This window comes from Bos indicus, chromosome 20 (assembly GCF_029378745.1).
Source record: "Bos indicus isolate NIAB-ARS_2022 breed Sahiwal x Tharparkar chromosome 20, NIAB-ARS_B.indTharparkar_mat_pri_1.0, whole genome shotgun sequence".
In the NCBI taxonomy this organism is placed as follows: Eukaryota; Metazoa; Chordata; class Mammalia; order Artiodactyla; family Bovidae; genus Bos; species Bos indicus.
Genome location: NC_091779.1, coordinates 7782542 through 7802277, shown reverse-complemented (window position 1 = coordinate 7802277; position 19736 = coordinate 7782542). Strand labels below are relative to the sequence as shown.

The 19736-nt window shown below is 40.5% G+C and overlaps 1 protein-coding gene across 10 annotated transcripts in view; it reads left to right on the top strand.

Moving 5' to 3' along the window:
• Positions 1-19736, top strand: part of ARHGEF28 (Rho guanine nucleotide exchange factor 28) — a 343837-nt gene that overhangs the window by 126352 nt on the left and 197749 nt on the right. For 4 of the 10 annotated variants that reach the window (XM_070774543.1, XM_070774539.1, XM_070774541.1 and 1 more), the window contains 2 exons: positions 8723-8870; positions 11443-11736. In XM_070774543.1, the coding sequence (XP_070630644.1) occupies positions 8723-8870; positions 11443-11736 (442 nt within the window). Of the gene's footprint in view, positions 1-919; positions 1249-7530; positions 8239-8722; positions 8871-11442; positions 11737-19736 lie in introns of those variants that run through there. The other 6 variants (XM_070774542.1, XM_070774538.1, XM_070774545.1 and 3 more) reach the window with 5 other exon arrangements.

The window sequence follows — 19736 nt, the reverse complement described above, 5'->3', positions numbered from 1 at the left end:
GTTCACAGCTTTATTTCCTTGTCACTTGTGTTCCGTCACTGTTGAGAAAGGCATGTTAAAGTTTCCCGCTGGGATTGTGGATTTTTCAATTTCTCCTTTTTGGATTTGTTATTTTTTCTTTTATGTATATTGAAGCTATTTATTAGATGCATATGGATTTAGTACTGTATCAGCTTGTTTAGCTTACACTTTATGATGAAAGGGTCCTCTTTCTCTAGTAATATGTCTTGATTTAAAAACTACTTTGATATTGCTTTGGCTATATTAGCTTTCTTTTGGTTTGTGTTGCATAGTGTATCTTTTTACTTTACTTTAAAACTTTCTGCTTTATTTTTAAAGTGTATCTCTTGTAAGCAGCATATAGTTATTGTTATTGTTCTTGAATTGCTCTTGTTCTTGAAAACCCATACTTAATTGCCTCAGCATTGTATTGGGATCAGTTAGTCTGTTTATATTAAAATTGCTGATACAGTTGGATTTATATCTATCATATAACCCTCTATTTGACATGTTTTACATTCTTAATTTCTCCTATCTTATGTTTTTGATTATTTTCTATTTCATTTTTACTCTATAACTTGTTAACTGTACATTCTTTTCCCATTCTGTTAGTAGTATATTTGACACATTATATAGTAAGTTATTGCTTTTAATGCTTTCCCAAAACTCTTAGATGCTCTAATTCTACTTCCCTTTTATGTTACTGTAGTCAGATATTGTAGTTATACAAATATTTAAAACTCCACGACTTTATAATTATTATTTTGTACATTAGGTATTAATTATATTTACTCACATCATTATACCTCATTGCCTCTTGTATTTTCACATTTCTATTTGAGTTCATTTAACTTTTGCTTGAATATGTTGTTTTAGTAATTCTTTTAGTGCTAACAGGGAATTCCTTCAGTATTTGTCTTAAACAGTTAATTTCAACTTCAGTTTTAAGAATGTTTTTGTTAGGTATGGAATTTTAGGTCATCAATTTCTTTTATTACTTTAAAGATGTCATTCCATTCTCTTCTAGCTTCTATACCTTCTCAGAATGGTTCTGCCCTTTCCACAGTTTTAATTATATTTTATTCACATTTCCAGAGTTTTCTGATGCTTTTAAGAGTATTACTTTTAATTTTTCCATCTTTGTTTTCTTGTTACCAGTAAGAATGTTAGCCTGTCCTGCTCTATTTCATCCTGTCGGGGGGAAAAAAGCCATTTCTACCCCAAAAGCCAATTCTGAAGAAACGTCTTGTGAGTCTTTTAGCTCATATTGGTTTAATCTGTCTTAAGAAAATGACATTCTGATATTTCCTCCTGGACTTAACCAGTTCAATTCATATTCAAGTGGATTTTGTTGACTTAGATTTGGTTTGGATGATAAATTTTAGTGATCTTGATATTTTTACACTATGCAAAAGATGCTTTACAGAGTGCAGTCAGAAAGAAAAACAAATGTCATATACTAATGCATATATATGGAATTTAGAAAGATGGTCCTGATGAAATTATTTGCAGGGCAGCAATGGAGACACAGGCCTAGGGAACAGACATACGGACACGGGGTGGGGGCGGGGAGTGTGGAGAAAGGAAAGGGGGTAGTGTGGAGAGAGTAACAGAAACTCACAGTATCGTATGTAAAATAGACAGCCAATGGGAATTAGCTGTATGACTCAGGCAAGTCAAATCAGGGCTCTGTGACAACCTAGAGGGGTGGTATGGGGCGGGAGGTGGGAGGGAGGGTCAAGAGGGAGGGGACACATGTGTACCTATGGCCGATTCATGTTGATGTTTGGCCGAGACCAACACAATTCTTTAAAGCAATTATGCTTCAATTAAAAAGTAAATTAGAAAAAGATGCTTTAAGCATGTTTTACTTATTTTTAAAATTTAGTTTCATTTTTAATTGGAGGATAATTACTTTACAATATGGTGATGGTTTCTATCGTACATCAACATGAATTGGTCACAGGCATACACATGTCCCCTCCCTCTTAAACCTCCCTCCCACCTCCCTCCCCATCCCGCCCCTCTAGGTTGTCACAGAGCACCAGCTTTGGGTTCCCTGCATGCTTAATTTTTTGGCCATATCACAAGTCATGAGGGATTTAATTCCCCAACCAGGAATCAAACGCATACCTCCTGCATTGAAAAGACAGAGGTCTCAACCACTGGAGCACCAGGGAAGTCACTTCAAACATGCTTTAAATCAGTGGTTCTTAACCTTTTGGAATCATAAGCTCCTTGTACCTTCCGAGGACTCTCTGGTTAAAAGACCAACGTCTACTGTCCCCAGGTGAATGCTTAAAACTGTATGAAGTGTGTTCTTCATGGGAATTAAGGAATGTTTCTCCTACCTCCCATTCTGTCTCCACACCATGTCTACCCGTGGGTTTCAGGATGAGAATCATTATATTCAGTATAAAATAAATGTTAAGTGTAAAGGTGTAGATAAGTCAGTTAATACTTGAGCACTTGCTGTTTGTACAGGGACATGTTGGGAAGGAAGGTGTGCTGGGCCTGAAACAGGAAGATCCAGATTTGATTGTGGCTTTGCCATATGCTGGGCCTGATAGTATCAGTGTTCTCATCTATAAAATAAAGATTATGGTAACCCTTCCCAGACATTCTTGTGGGAATGAGATGAGAAAATACACAAGAAATCACTTAATAAATTGAGGAATACTGTTCACATAAAAAATAATAAATGTACGTGTATAAATATGCATTTATATATAATATGTACACACAGTATATAGGAAATCAGTTTTCCTTTTTCAAACTTTGTTGAAAGAAGTACTTCAGCTGAATACAGTGATTAGGAATGAGACTTTTTGCCCATAGCACTTTCTTTGGAATTTTTCTTGAGGAATGTAAAGATAATATAACTTGGGGTGAGGCAGAAAAGAAGAAATCCAATACTGTTAATCTGGCTCTGAAATCCTATTAGTGTTGATTCTAACTAATACCTGTACTTTTATTCTCTTTTACCTATGGCATGGGACAATGTATCTCTTTAAAGTGTATTTTTTTAAGGCTCTTACAACATTTAACACACTTTCCTCTGCAGAGAAGTCTCTGGGTAAAATGACTATTTTTGTTGTTGTTGTTACTGTAAAAAAGACAAGTTTCAAATATTAAAAACAATCAAATTTGATAGAATGTGTTATTTACATTACGATTATGGTTTTAATGGCATGTATTAGGAAACATTCATTGTGATATTTGACATGTCAGTTAACACCCTCATTGTGCTTCTATTAGAAATTATCCCATATAAAGTCTATGTAGAATACTAGAACACCTTAGAAAACCAAACAGTCTTACTGTCATATTAAAAGGTGACAATTATCAAAAAAAGCATTTGTTAAATTCCCATTTTTGTTCGTTACTATAAAAGCTAGAGTTCTTAACATTTTTTGGAATCTTTGAATGCCTTTGAGAATGTGATGAAAACTATAAACCATTCCTTAGAAAACTGGACTCAGTGCTAAGTTGCTTCAGTGGTGTCTGACTCTTTACAACCTTATGGACTACAGCCCACCAGACTCTTCTGTCTATGGGGATTCTCCAGGCAAGAATACTGAAATGGGTGCCATGCCCTCCCTGGAGGGGATCTTCCTGCCCCAGGGATCAAACTCATGCTCTTAAGACTCATGCATTGGCAGGCGGATTCTTTACCACTAGCACCACCTGGGAACCCCTAGAAAATTGCACACACATGTGCATAAACAGTTTTGCTAATAATTTTTAGTTTCCCAGACCACCGGAAACCCAGATGGACTCTTCCTGTAGACCCGGATTAAAGAAACCTCACTGTAAAAAGGTGTGTGCTTGCACACTTCGTTCTTGTTGTCATCATTTGAAACTATACTATTTGTCTATTCCCTGTTGGGCCAGGTGGTTTAGAAAGTGGATAGTTAAGGTTGTTGTCCAGCAGGTGACACTTATTAACAAAGGATGTACAGGTGTCTTGTCTATAGAGCGTGAGAAAGGAAAGGGAGAGAGGGAGGGAGAACATTCATACAAGAATACCTAATACTCAGATTAAGATAATATAGCCACCAAGTTGTTGAGGGTATTAGAGAACTTGACTTAGAGGCCATTATAGATTAATGAAAAATATTTAGAATATGCACATCAATGTCACTGTCCATTTTCTTCTTAAATGCCATTGGAAGATGAGTTAAGAGAGTTGGAAGAAATACTTTAAGATGGCAAATACATTTTCTACCTCTTTGGTTCCTCTGAGAAGAAATACATAGATGTCACAGCATTTCAGCAGAAGATTTGATCGTGGACATTACTGATGAGTTTTACAAGTAGAATTTCTCCAGGGGGATGCTTGATGGTTTAAAAAAAAAAGTGTTGGTTTAATTAGTTAATTTTTTGGGTCTGTGCTTATACTGAGAGATATTTAGTGTGATTATACTTAGTTAAGGTTTTCTGCCTTACTTTTATTACTCCTGTTTTCCATATGACCTGACCTTTAGTGGTTTTACGGGAGTACTCTAGTGCTTTTGATTTGGGCATGAGAAGGTAATAGGAGAAAGGGGATGGTTGTGATGTTGCCTTCAACTGGTTCATTTGCAAAAGTGAAAATTTTGACCTGATTAAGGCAAAGGTAGGGGCTTCCCTGGTAGCTCAGCTGGTAAAGAATCTGCCTGCAATGCCGGAGACCCCAGTTTGATCCCTGGGTCAGGAAGGTCTCCCGGAGAAGGGATAGGCTACCTACTCCCGTTTTCATTAGCTTTCCTGGTGGCTCAGAGGGTAAAGAATCTGCCTTCAATGTGGGAGACCTGGGTTTGTTCACTGGGTTGGGAAGATCCCCTGGAGAAGGGAATGGCTACCCACTCCAGTATTCTTTCCTGGAGAATTCCATGGACAGAGGAGCTTGGCAGGCTACATACAGTCCATGGGGTCGCAAAGAGTTGGATATGACTGAGCAATTTCACTTTCTTTCAAGGCAGAGGTGATCTTAGATAAATAGAGGAGAGAAGACTAAAATTCTTTAAATCAGGATTTAATCAGGCAACTATCAATATTGGCTTTGATAAAAGTGGCCAATAAATTTCAGCAGCAGTGGAAAAAATATGAAATAAGTGAGAAGCTGTTTATTATCTGTTAACTTAGGGAATAATAAAACTTTTGGGAAAGTTGGAATAAAAATAATACTCTTGACCAGTACAGGTGATGACGAGAGTTGTATTTTTTAGCTTTTGTTTTGTATTGGGATATAGCTGATTAACAATGTGATAGTTTCAGGTGAACAGGGAAGGGACTCAGCCACACATATACATGTATTGGTTCAAAAGCTGATACATTTTTGGAAAGCAATCACACACATTGTGACAATTGTGTCCATTCTTGGCCTCATTTCTGGGATTCTACTCTAAAAAGTAATTTAAAGAATAAAAACAATAGGCATGAAAGTACTTAATGTTTTTTTTTTATAATGTTAACAAGCTGGAAATACCCTTAATGTACAATAGAGGAATGATTAAGGAAATTAGGGAACAGCAGACAACTCGATGGAATGCAGTTGAAAATGGTGCCAAAATTGTAACAACATGGAAAAATGCTTTGGATAGGAGAAAAGTACAACCATATGTGTATTTATGCCATGAGTATAACTATGTAATAATTAACTGTGTGTTGAACAAAGACTGGAAGGAAATAGGAAAAATTTTTAAAGTTTGATAAATTAGGGTGGTGTTAGTATAGATGAAATTTATATATCTTTGTTATTTTGTTCAAAAATGAAAAATTTAAGACAGTTTTCTAATTTTATGCACTTATGGATTATGTTGAATTAATTGGGAATTTAACTATTTGATGTGAAGAATGTTTTTGCCCCTAATAGATAGTTACTGTTCCAGAATGGTTTACTGAGTAGTGCATTCTTTCCCCACTAATTTGAAATGCCACCTTCCTTCATTGTTATGTAATTTCCATGGCAGGGGCAAGTTCTGATCCCCTCATCCCAGCTCAAACCATATTCTCTTTCTCAAAACTTTTGTTTCCAGTCTTGTGTATTTATTCTTCCACATGAACTTGAGAGTAAGTTTGTTGATTTTCATTTGACAAATTTAGTTTTGGTTTTAGTTGGAGTGTATTAAATCTATAGATTAAATTGGAAAAATAATTTTGTCTCTTAAGCCTCCTGGTGTTTCCAGAAGTTTTGGTGAAATAGCTGAGTTTTTAAAATTTTATTTGGGATAGAGTGAATTAACAGGTGATAACATTTGTCTTTTTTCTGTGTAAAAGCAGAATGATTCTGATATTGATGCCAGCATTCACTTACAAAAGTTTCTAGTTTTCAATTGCCTGAAAGAAAGTATGCAACTGAGTCCAGATGGGGAAGTGATGGAGACACACTGGAAATCTATACATTGGAATTTATGTTTGCCATTAATAAAATGGCCTTTTGGGAAAAGTAGCTTTGAATGGCCACAGTGGTTAGGATGTCCTCACTCTCAGGCATGGACTGTCACCTGTGGCTGATTGGTGATGCTTACTTGTTCCTCAGCACATTTTCAGAGTCTCTTTCCTCCTGCTGGTCTCCTTTGTAGCTTTATCGAAATCTCTTTTCAACTTTATCTGACTTTTTTGGGTGGAATGTTCTCGTCCCTTCCTATTTTCTCTCCCTGTCTTCCTCTCCTGCCACCCCCTTCTGTCTCCCTGGGTCTCTGATGGTTTCTGTATCATTTCCTCCCTCCCTAATATTCTTCACCACATCTTTCTGATTTCTTTGTGATTAGCAAACGAGAGACTCTTTTTCTTGTTGAATATTATTCTTAATGCTAGGACTTCTGGACATCTCTGTAATGGCTGCATCTTATTTCTCACCTGTTGCTTATCTTTGACCAATGTAAAGCATAGTATGGTCTTGAAAGGGAGGCATAATTGAATTGTAAAGCTCTACTGTTTGGGGCTGTATTGCATTGAAAAGGATTGCAGTTAAACTTTCATAAGGCATAGTCCTGGTTCACCTAGCCAAATAAAATGTACTATGATCGTTGTTTTGAACAGATATAGATTAGATATGCTTTTGATCTGTGAAAAACTTTGACCTGTTGGTACAGTTTATTTTCCAACATTAAAAAAAAAAGTCACCAACACATCAGTTTAGATTTTGTCTATGGGTAGTTAGCAGTCTCTTTAGAAACCAGGAGCATGACTAAAGCAAACTGGTCTTTCTTTTTTAGGAAATGGAATTTCTTCTCAGTTTCCTCTGTCTGTCATGTCAGACAGTTGTTATTGTTTTTTGCCTTTCTGATCCTCTTCCTGAACTTTTTTTTCTGGAAACTATTGTATGGTAGATTTTTCTTGGCATGTTATTTTCTATTGATTGTGTATATATGTGTGTGTGCGCATGTGAGCATGTGCTTACATGCCTGCTAATGCGCCTGCTCACAGGCAGATTAAGGATAATTCAAAATAGGAAACTAGTGTTTTTTTTTCCCTGAACTCCGCAGTTTGTATTTATTCTTATTTATGATTTAAGATGATGTTTTGTGTGTATGGTGCATTGCAAACCACTGGGAAGACATAGTCTGTTTATTTAAAAATTTTAGCAAGAATAACCATGTAGTTACTGGAAAGAGGAGGTCCACGCTGATTTTGTTTTTGATCCTGATTGGTCTACCTCTTTATATCTTATGGAATATCATGCTGATATCCATCAGAGGCTAACAGATGTGAAGGAGACTCGGGGGGCCTTTCTGTCTTCACTTTTTCTCCTGTCACAGGATGAGGAACTATGGAAGGGTTTTGTTTTTATTGGGCAGGTGCACAAAAGCCCACATCCTTCTCCACCCTGGACTGAGCCCTGGAGCCCTCTACCTCTTGGTTTCTATTTCCCAGCCACCCCTACAAGCTGGGGGGTGTGTGCCTGCTCCCTGGAGGCCCCCTTTGTACTGCCTTTTTGTATTTGAGAAGAGGGAGTGTCCTGAATCCTTGGCGATCCGGAAGGCTCATCCATCACTGGTATTTGGGCTGTAGACTGACTGGCCGCCCCACACCACCCCTGGATGCTAATATACTGGGGGGTGCTAGCCTGCTGCTGCTTCTGACATGAGTTCTGTCCTTCCTTCCTTCCTCAGAGTGTGCCTCAGTGACCCAGGGTGGGACCCTGGGTGTTTAGCAGGGATTGGTGCCAGCCGGAAGCTTTTCTATAGAAGGTGTGAGGCCAGGCTGGGTGAGAAAGTGGACCTGGCAGTCCCTCAGAGAAGACAAACAGTGGTGAGAAAGGGCATGCCAACTGTTGGGTTGCATAGGGCTGTTTATCTGGCAGTGCTTGAGGAAACGCAAAGTTCTTATAAGCTGCTTTGGTCTAGTACATAGGCCCCAGCTAAGAATAATTATTTTGAAGTATCTCAGGTGCAGGAAAACATAAATACAAGCAATATATTCATCAGGTAGGAATTCAAAGAAAGTAAAGAACAAAGTATCATCTAATAAATAAAAATATTCTTTTGTATGCCCTAACTTCTTCACTTTTGAAAGCAGAACAAACCAGCTCTGACATGCATACATAAATAGATCAGAAAGCATCTCCCTGAGGTCCAAAATGTTGTTGTTGGGAAGAAGGATTCATGATATTTGGGCTCGCCCACGTGAAGCGAACATAACAAAGGACCCTGTTTTGGCCCGGGGCCCTTGTTATTTGGTTTCTTAGAGCCAGGACAAGGAAGTGTGATGATGCCTCGACTTGTTCATTTTTCAGGGGCAGATGACGGTCTGCGCGAAGTTTGGCAAAAATGTTTATCTTCCTAAAGATGCTGAGTTTTACTTTATTTATAATGGATCTCATCAGAGACACATCGTGATTGCAGAGCGCACAGAAGATAATGTTCTCCAGTCCAGCATTCCAGGTGAGGCGTGTGTGTGTCTGTGTGTGTGTGTGTACTCAACTCTGGGTTATCTCATGTCTGAGGCTCTTCCAGCTGTGTCTGCAGGTCCCCAAGCAGCCACAACTTAGACTTACCCTCCAGACTGGGGAGCGGGGCTCTGGATGCAATCTGTCTTAATATTGCCTCCTGTTGTCCTGGGACCCGTGGCCAGGGACAGCTCAGAGAGGCCTGAGATACCTGACATCCATCTTAGTTCTCTCTGCCTCATTCTCCTGTGGTTGGTCTAGCGGCCTCTCTCTGCTTTGCTCCCTTGGGTGGCTGGGGTTCCTTACTCAGCATCCTGTCCATCCAGATGTTTCATTGTTGGATCTCAGGCTCTAGAACTTTCTCATCCCACCACCATTCACATTCTGAAACCTGTAGTTCTCCCAAATGTCTTCAAGTATCACAGTGACAGATGACAAGTTATGAGCCAACAGCACTCCTTAGGGACAGTCCTTTTGTATTTTCAGTGGGTGTGGGTTGTGCATCCGACAGCAAGCTCTAATCTAAAGGTGAATTAAGGCATCCTTTACCTGTAGGAAAGGGGGGTTTTTGTTGTTTTTCTTGTTTGTGGATTGGTTGATTTCAACTGTGGGTCTTTAAGATCCCTTTAAATTATATCATCTAGGGACTCCTCAATTTTTTTAATAGGTAAGACTAGCTTCATTTTTTTTTAAAACAAAATGTTTTAAGTGCTTCTGTAGGATATCTGTTGCATGTGGGAAGAAGGAAGACAGTACATATGCAAACACAGGTATAGTGAGAATGGTAGTGACCTACAGACACCTTGCAGACCTCCTTGGGTTTGATCGCCGAATCAATCTACTGTCCTACTTCTGGGACTTTGGGCAATTTTAAGCTCTCCTATCTTGGGCCCAGGAACTCCCATCCTCATAAAAAAAAAAAGAAGTCAAACCACATTAAAGGCAGAAATTACACTGGCTGTCAGTCCCCTTTGCCTCTCCCCTTTTGCTCGGGTACTTGTGTTGCTTTTGCTGCATTTGGCTTGGCCCTCTTTTCTTGGTTTTTCTCCTTTTTAATCAAGCTTCTATGTAGAGAGAGAATAAAAATGATAACAGAAGTGCTACTCCTAACATCAACATTTTTATCTTTTTCTTTACTTGCATGTCGGGGTGAATATTCTCCCCACTCCTTGTGTGTTGAAGAACATCTATTTGAGTATACTGTGGCCTGCTTAGAAGGGAGCGTTCATACCTTGAATTTAACAAATTCCTTGCAGGCAAAGGACAGTTTCTGTTTCTGAATCTTAAATTTTCCTGGATATAGCTTTGCAAGGGTACCTTTCTGAAGTATGGACAACAGATTTCTATAGTATATGCTAGACACATTTAGTCTGGTGGCGGAGCTGCGTTCTGTGTTTGTACTGCTGGGCCACTTTAAAGAGACGATGATGAGAAAATGGCAACAATGATCAGAAAAAATGGCAACAATAGTTCCTGCCTGGTAAGCCCAGGATGCTCTTGTTCCTTGAAGCCTGGCAGCAGAGCTCCTAGGGAAAGGCTCTGGAGAATATAAGGCAGAACAAGGATGATCTGTGCCCGGTAGTCGTTTGCTTGGGGGTCAGTGGTGGCCGAGTGTTAACCCTTCTCTGTCCAGCTATGACGATCATAGTCAGAGAAGTGTGAGATTCTGCCAAGGACAACACAAAAACATACCTGGGGCGAAGTTCCCAACCTTGGTAAAATGAAGGAAGAGTGTAAGGAGGAGGGAGAAGCAGCAAGGTTAGGTGGCCGCCCAATAGCAGAGGCATTAAGAATAGCTACAGAACAGAGACGCTGCTCTCAGAAGTGGCCTGGGCAGTGAACATTATTTTTAATGTTTCTGTGGATTAGCATTTACCCATCCTACTCAATGTTCAAAAGGACGCTGAGGAATTAGGGTAAACTTGTGTAGCTTTATGGTGCTGCCTTAGAAAATGATCACCTAAATAAATATATAAAAAACCTGTGACTCAGAAGGAAATGCCAGAACAGAAAAGGACAAAGGTCTTTAAGACAACAAGCTTGAATTTGGCGATTGGGCAGAAGTACGTGGTGAAGTTGTGCCAAACAGCAGTGGTAATGATAGCAGTGTTAGTGTTAGTCACTCAGTCGTGCCCAACTCTTTGCAACCCCATGAACTGCAGCCCACCAGGCTCCTTTGTCTATAGGATTTTCCAGGCAAGGATTCTGGAATGGTTTGCCATTTCCTTCTCCAGGGGATCTTCCCCACCCAGGGATTGAACCTGGATCTCCTGCACTGCAGGCAGATTCTTTACCAACTGAGCTACCAGGGAAATAATGACAAGAGAACAGGTACTAAAATGGTCAGAGCTCATAAAAGTTAGCTTGGAACTGGAGTCCCTGGAAGAAGATGGGGTCAGTGTTCATTTGGACCCGCCGGCTGGGCAGCGTTTAAAGCTGACTGGCTGCATTTCCTGTCTGCCTTACTCTTCTGAGCGTGTGGTGTGTATGCTCGGCCTCTCGCTTTGGACACTGGGAGTGCGTCTTCGGCGGCCTCAGGGTGAACTGTTCACTGTCTTGTTGTCCAGGCCACGGGCTTCAGGAGACGGTCACCGTGTCTGTGTGCCTGTGCTCGGAAGGTTACTCCCCAGTGACCATGGGCTCTGACTCCGTGACCTACGTGGACAACATGGCCTGCAGGCTGGCCCGTCTGCTGGTCACCCAGGCCGATCGCCTCACCGCCAGCAGCCACCAGACCTTGCTGACCCCGTTTGCCCTGACGGCGGGGGCATTGCCTGCTCTGGACGAGGAGCTCGTGCTGGCCCTGACTCATCTGGAGTTGCCTCTGGGGTGGACCGTCTTGGGGAATTCTTCACTGGAAGGTGAGTCCTTACCAGAAAATTCAGGTGTCTTCTCTCTATGTGAAGTTCAAAAGGTGCTCTGCGATCTGTTTTCTGTTGATCTGGATGGGTTTTCCTGCCTACTTTTGATCCAAGCCTTTCCCTGGTCAAGTTGGGGTCTCTGATGTCCTGAGCCGCTCATCTCTGGGCTGGTGAGGCCACTGTATTCTAGGAGGTGAAGAACTTTGCCTCAAGGAGGGGAAGGCTGTTTCTCTGTGGCAGGTTTGGGCCATGCTTCCACTTCCCTTGGCATGTTTTCTTGCGGTAACAAGAGGATATTGGTGCCCTCTTTCAAACAGGAAGAGTCATTGAGCAAGGAAGAACATGCAGCCTACTTGTGGAACACTGAGAAATGTGGCCATGCCGGAAATTAGCTAATGCATTGACATCTTCAAAAATGTCAGTGTCACTGAGAACATTCATATTTACTATATTTATCTTAACTTTTGGAATTACTTCTGGACGTCCCTTCTTTTCTGAGAGACTACATAGAGTCTTAATATCATTAAATAGACTCTTAAAACCATGTGGAGCTAATGTGAACAGAGATATAGATGTATTATAAGCCTGTACCATGCATAAGGCTACACTGTTTAGTAGTTAATACTTACGGCAATTACAGATGACATTTTATTGGAGATAGAAATATCACTCTGTATTTATTCAACAAAACATATACTATTGATATTTTTTCTGTGTTCTCCCCATGCCTTTAGCTTTGTGGTTGGATAAAGCTGTTTTTAAGAATTTCTGCTTCCAGATGGTTACAGGTTATAGGTTGGTTTAAAATCAGTCATGGATGGATTAAATGCACTACTCTAGGTAAAGTGAAAGTCGCTCAGTCGTGTCCAACTCTTTGTGACTCCATGGACTATACAGTTCATGGAATTGACAAGGCCAGAATACTGGAATGGGAAGCAATTTCCTTCTCCAGGGGCTCTTCCCAACCCAGGGATCAAACCCAGGTCTCCTGCGTTGCAGGCAGATTCTTTACCAGCTGAGCCACCAGGAAAGCCCAGGAATACTGAAGTGGGTAGCCTGTCCCTTCTCCAGCGGATCTTCCTGACCCAGGAATCGAATCAGGGTCTCCTGCATTGCAGGTGGATTCTTTACCAGCTGAGCTACGGGAAGCCCCTACTCTAGGTAAAAGGGATATGATTTTTTAAAGATGAATCATAAGGCCATATGCCACAATCAGAGAAAATCTGCATTTATCTTTATCAGGGTTGTACTTAAACTTTCCTGGGCACTTAAGGGTGTTCCTTATTTCTTAAGACCTTGGATTAAAGAATTCACAAGCCTAGTTCCAGAGAAGGCAATGGCACCCCACTCCATTACTCTTGCCTGGAAAATCCCATGGATGGAGGAGCCTGGTGGGCTGCAGTCCATGGAGTCGGACACGACTGAGCGACTTCACTTTCACTTTTCACTTTCATGCACCGGAGAAGGAAATGGCAACCCACTCCAGTGTTCTTGCCTGGAGAATCCCAGGGACGGGGGAGCCTGGTGGGCTGCTGTCGATGGGGTCGCACAGAGTTGGACACGACTGAAGCGACTTAGCAGCAGCAGCAGCAGCAGCAGCAAGCCTAGTTCATCACTGAGCAACGCCGGACTCCCATATGCTGCACTTAGTGTGGTATCTGACTGCTATGAATGAAGGGGTGGGCTTCCCGATAGCATTGGTGGTGTCTGTTCTGCTCACCAGATCTAGCAAAGGGCTTGGCATATAGTGGGCACTCAAAAAATGCTTGAATGAATGAGGGGTATATCCTGAGACTTTAAGGAGTCACACCTCCTAGATATCACTTTTGTAACTCTCCTGTACATAGGAAAGGGAAAAATGTTTTCTGGCTAAGTAACTTTATTCACATGTATATACACACATATATATTCATATATTCATTTATGCATATATATGTAGATACATATATTCATTCATATGTGTATATATACATTTATACATATGCATATATATGTTTTCTGGATAAGGGGCTTCATTTTCTTAAGCCTCTTGGCTTTTAAAACAAATTTTATCAATGATATTGGAGGGTAGTTTACATTTTGCAAGGCAGACTCATTTTGACAAACACATAAATCTTTCATAACTTCTCACTAGTTACCATGCTCTTACGTCACCAAGATATGTAAGTACATATTGTGTATATTGTTATATTTTTTTTCATGAAAAAAACTGGAGCAGTTGCTTCACGTGGCAAGACATTGTATTTTATTGGAAAACATTTCTAGTGTAACAGTCATTAAGATTAAATACCAAGTCCTGGCCCATTTGCTTCCTGGCTATAATATCTTCTGGGCACGTTATTTTTGTTCTGATGCCACAGTTTTAATTTCTTAAATGAGACATGGTAGTCCCCAAACTCACTGGCTTGTTGCCATGGTTGAATTAGGTAGTGTATGATAAGGCTTCTACAACAACGTCTGAACATATTAAATTCTCAGTAAAAGTTGACTTTCATGTGTGTTTGTGAACAGATTTCCATGTATAGAGAGTAGGTTGTATGTACATATGTGAAAAAGAAATTGCAGTTGGTCTGGACAAATGAAGCTGTAGGCAAAAGATAAAATCTTGGTGCTGTAAACAATTCCTTGACATCTAGTAAGTTTCTAGACTTTCTCTAGGAACAGTTTATAGTAGTTGAGGTAACCTTGCCTGCAGCCTAGAGACTTGTAAGAGAACTTCTCTACAACATCAGTGTCTTTCTTTTTGGTCCTCTGATTAAATGAGTTCCACGCTCTTGTTTTCTAGTTTGCAGATCCTTTCTTCCACTTGATTTAGTTTACTGTTGAACTCTTGAATTTTTAAATGTCAGTTGTATTCTTCAGCTCTGTTATTTTTGTTTGGTACTTTTAAACATTTTCTTTTTTTTGGAACTCTCATTTTGTACATGCATTACTGTCCTGACCTCACTGAGCATCTTTGTTATTTTGAACTCTCTCACAGATAAATCACTTATTTCCATTTCATTAAGATTAGTTTTTGAAGATTTATCTTTTTTTTTTTTTTGATGTTATTACTATGTTTCTTCATTTCCCTTGACTCTGTTTTGTTTTGTGTGCATCAGATAAAACAGCCACCTCTCCCAGTCTTGACAGACTGCTCTTGTATAGATGAGCCTAATCAATCATCCCAGCCTAAGCTCCTGGTTGCCTCTTAAATCTTTGTGATAGTCCAAGTTACTGTTTTGTTCTTGGTAGTTCCCAGTAGTTGAGCATGTGCCAAGACCTGTCAGTGCCCTAAAGGGAGGATCTCAGTCAGCACCTAGACGCAGGGCGACTAGAAGGCATGAGCTGGGAAAGCATGCAATCAAATCCCTTCCAGGGAAAGACTGGAAGATGAGTGTTTTTAGCTTGCTCTTCTGTAAAGAACCCTAGGGGGATTGTTGCAGCAGGTGATTATGTGCACACCCATTAACAACTGCTGCTTTATCCACTACAATCCTGTGGGACTTGTGAATGCAAGCCCCATTGCCTGTCAGTGCCTGGTGATCTGGGACCTGTTGCTTGAGTCATAGCCATAAAAGCAGTTCCTTTCAGAGAGACGCTGGTGACCTGGCTTTACTGTTGGAGTGGGACTGGAGCAAAGGAATAAAGGAATTGCCAGCTGGCTTCCTTGGGGTCCAGGGAGAATCACAGCCAGCCCCTCAATACATACTAATGAGAAGCTAGACCATTGGGCAGCAGCTTATAAAATATACAGTCAAATCTCTTCCTGGGAAAGACTGGGTGTTCTTGCCTGCTCATTCTTCACTGATCCCTGGGGGACAGCCATGGTGCATGCTTCTGTGCCCATCTTAGAGCTGTTGCTTTAATTGCTACGGTCCTGTGAGATTCATGAATATAAGTCGTATAAGCCTTCAGAGATAGGTATTTTGGGGGCCCATCCCTCAGGTGGGAGCCTTAAAAGTTGGAGTGTTATATGTACAGTGAAAACCCTTGAATCCTCAGGGAGAAGTTGGAAGTTGGGTGTTCCCTTCTGACTGTATGGGGCTGTGCTGGGCTGGGGTTAGTGGCAAGAGTTTGTCTCAGCCTTTCCTGCCCATCTCAGTGTATTTTCTCTTTCGCCTTATGTGTAGGAGGCACTGGGGTAGTTACTGGATTTCTCTCAGTAGGAATTGCTCTGTGTGTAGCTGTCCATTTCCATGGGAGGAGGGTGGTTCAGGAGTCTGCTGAGTCACATTTCTGATCCTTCTTCAGTGTAGTAGAGTTATGATCCAAGATGTTTAGAATATCTTACGTGATCAGTGCTTCTCTTTTCTTTATCTGTAAGCAGAGTGATTTAAATTTATTTTTTATTTTTCATTGATTTACTCACATTAAGGCCATTAATTTCTCAAAAAGTGTTGAAAATAGAATGACTTTATATTACAATTACAGAGAGTCTGCAGATCAAATGTACTTTATTGTAAGAATTATTTTCTTTTAGTTATTGTAGAATTAAAATATTAGTACTTGATACTGTCCAGTATTTTCAGCAAAGCCAATGCAGCTTTTTTAGCATACATGTTTAATTAGTGTTGCTTGTCTTTGAGACAGATAAATTACATTAGCAAAGTAAGGAGTAAACTGTGGCATGTAGCCCGCTGAAGTTTAACCATGTGTTAATGATAGGGGCATCATGAATGGAAAACAGGTTTCTTCCTCTAGTAACTATTTCCCCTATGACCTACCCAAAAGCTATTTGGTACTGTACTGTTAACATTTAAAATTCTTTGTATGTATTTATGCTTTTTAGGGGGGTACAGAGGATGTTGGGCTTCCCAAGTGGTGCTAGTGGTGAAGAACCCATCTGCCAGTGCAGGAGACTTCAGAGACATGGTTTCGATCCCTGGGTCAGGGAGATCCCCAGGAGGAGGCATGACAACGCACTTCAGTATTCTTGCCCGGAGAATCCCATGGACAGAGGAGCCCGGTGGGGTCTCAAAGAGTCAGGCACGACTGAAGTGACTTGGCACTCACTCACAGAGGATGTTAAGGAATGACTAAAATTGATTTCTGTAATGATTTTGTCATGGATGAGCCTGATGCAAGCCTTACCGTGCAGCACGACTGTATTGCCTCACATTTTGTTATAAATCTATTATTTTTCTCTTTTCAAACAGTAAATAAGAGTTATTAGAGAGACCCGAGAACCTATAGGAGGGCCAGAGTCTGAGTTATTGTGTCTTATAAAGCGAGGCAGAGCCTTTCCTTAGCCCTGCATGTTACCCGTCATTACTCATCATGCAACTCAGTTATTCTCCAAGGAAAGGAAATAGCCTGTGTTTTATTGAATTTGGTGCCATAAATAAAATTGGATTTCTGTCTCATAAAATTAAACCCATTCTTCCTGAGAAATAGCTTTTGTGATTAAAGCTTCTGCAGGGTCTCAGGACCTCACATTTATAGTAAAACTTTAGTACTATAATAACCAATAAAACTTCACATTTACTTTTTTTTGTTCTGGATTTTTAAATTGTTTTTTGGACAGAAATCTTTTTTCAGAGATTGGCATAATTTTGACAATTAGGTTAACTGGCTTGAAATACTCTTTTTTTTTTTTTAATTCTGCTAGTGCTCAGATAACTTGAGTTGCAGGCTTCCCTTTCTGCTCAAATTACTTCTTTTCACTTGTGTGTCCAGCAGCCTGCTGCTGCTGCTAAGTTGCTTCAGTCGTATCCGACTCTGTGCAACTCCACAGACGGCAGCCCACCAGGCTCCCCTGTCCCTGGGGTTCTCCAGGCAAGAACACTGGAGTGGGGTGCCGTTTCCTTCTCCAATGCATGAAAGTGAAAAGTGAAAGTGAAGTCGCTCAGTCGTGTCCGACTCTTAGCGACTCCATGGACTGCAGCCCACCAGGCTCCTCCGCCCATGGGATTTTCCAGGCAAGAGTACTGGAGTGGGGTGCCATTGCCTTCTCCAGCAGCCTGACATGGCTGCAAATACCAAACTTGCCATCACCAACCTTGGCAGCAGTGGGAAGGCTGCCATTTGAGTAAAGATCCCAAAGGGACTGTAGATGCCGTCTCAGAGGACTTGACGGCCTTGCTCCTGGGAACATAGCGCCTCTCCTGATCTATGGAGGTAGGTAGAGCCTGTCTTGGGTATGCATTTTTTTCTTTTTATTTGGCTGCACCAGGCTTTCGTTGCAGCACGTGGGATCTTCAGTCGTGGCATGTAGGGTCTCGTTCCCTGACCGGGATGGCACCTGGGCCCCCTGCACGGGGAGTGCCGAGTCTTAGCCACTGGACCACCAGGAAAGTCCCCTGTGCCTTCTGATTTAAGGAAGGAAAAGCCTGTTTATTTTTAAAAAGTCATATAAAACTCTCTCTCACAGCATATGTAGACATTTACAAATAATTTGTAGTAACAGTTTTCAGATTCAAGACATTTGTTGCCAAAGTAAATTGTTGTTGTGAAAAATGAGTTTGGACTTTTCTTCAGGTCTCTAGGTAAAAGTACTTCATTTGTTCAAAGATCTCCTTATAGGCAGAAGTTCTTTGCTGTGGATGAGAACTCTTCATCAATTATACCAATTGTGAAAACATAACAACCTGTTTTTTCAGCTTTATTGGGATATAATTGATGTATATTGTTAGATATGTTTGTGTACACATGTTGATTAGATGCATTGATATAGTGCACGTGATTACCACTATAGCATTAACACGTACTTCTCACTGTGTAATTACCATTTCTCTTTTTTTCCTGTGGTAAGAACATTTAAGAAGGGTGGCACCATGAATTGAATCTGTAGGACATATACATTAAAATTTTTAATGAAGCAAAGAAAATATGTCAGACTGCTTTATTAAGTTTAAAGAGTTAAACTTTGTCTTTTTTCACAGCTGATTCTATAAGTGGAAGAAGTTTTCAGGGTGAGCTGATTGAGCTTTTGCAGCTTTTTTTTGCATGGCTGTCTTGGGTATAAACATAGCCAATGTATTTTGAGAGCTGGTTTCTCATTCTGTAGTTTTATGGTTGGCTGGAGAGCTGTCTCCAAAGAGAAGCAATGGATGAAATGGGTAGGACCCGCTGACAATGGCTTAGGGAATTGTTTTGCTTTAGTAATAATTCCAAAGACTCTTATTTTAATGATTAATTCCAAAGATCAGATCAACACTATGTACCTTTCCTTGCAAGTGGAGTTACACCATCAGTGGAGTTATAGTAAACAGAACAGACTTAAATCTAGAAGTTAGAGAAATGGTACACTGGTTTCAGAATACATGTTGCAAGGGCCAGGCCAAGTATTGGGTTGGCTAAAAATTCATTTGGGTATTTCCTGTAAGTTTACAAGTGAACTTTTTGGCCAACCTAATAGTATCTGTCTGTGTGGAAACAAGTCATACTGTAATGAATGGTGACTTAAAGGAGAAATAGAAGCCTCAATGGGGCCACAAGTTTAATGATGAGGTACTGCTGTTCCTAAGAGTGGTTAGCATGATGCTCTACCTTATTAATAGTGTCTTTATAAATTCCCTTTGAAGGAGAATGTTTGTTTTCTCTATTTTACAACTTAATGGGGGATAAAAGGAGAAGAAATGCAGACAAACAGAAGGGCTTAGGAAGAAAGTTTATAATAGAGTAGGGGTTATTCAGCAACCATTGTTTTTTAGCTGCTCAGTCATGTCTGACTCTTTTGCAACCTCATGGACTGTAGCCCACGAGGCTCCTTCTGTCCATGGAATTTCCCACACAAGAATACTGGAGTGGGTTGCCATTTCCTTCTCCAGGGGATCTTCCTGACCCAGGGATAGAACCCCCATCTCCTGCATTGGTGGGCGGGTTCTTTACCACTGTCACACATGTCTTAATTGTTTAGTGTTCTTTAAGGAGTTTAAAGAACCATCATATAATATTGCTTATCTGCAGGAAATGCTGTTAAGTGAGGATTAGCAGTTCATTATGAAAGACTCAGTGGGAATTGCCAATTTTCTGTGATACCTACATCTTGCTTCAAGCCACATACCCGGAACATCCCC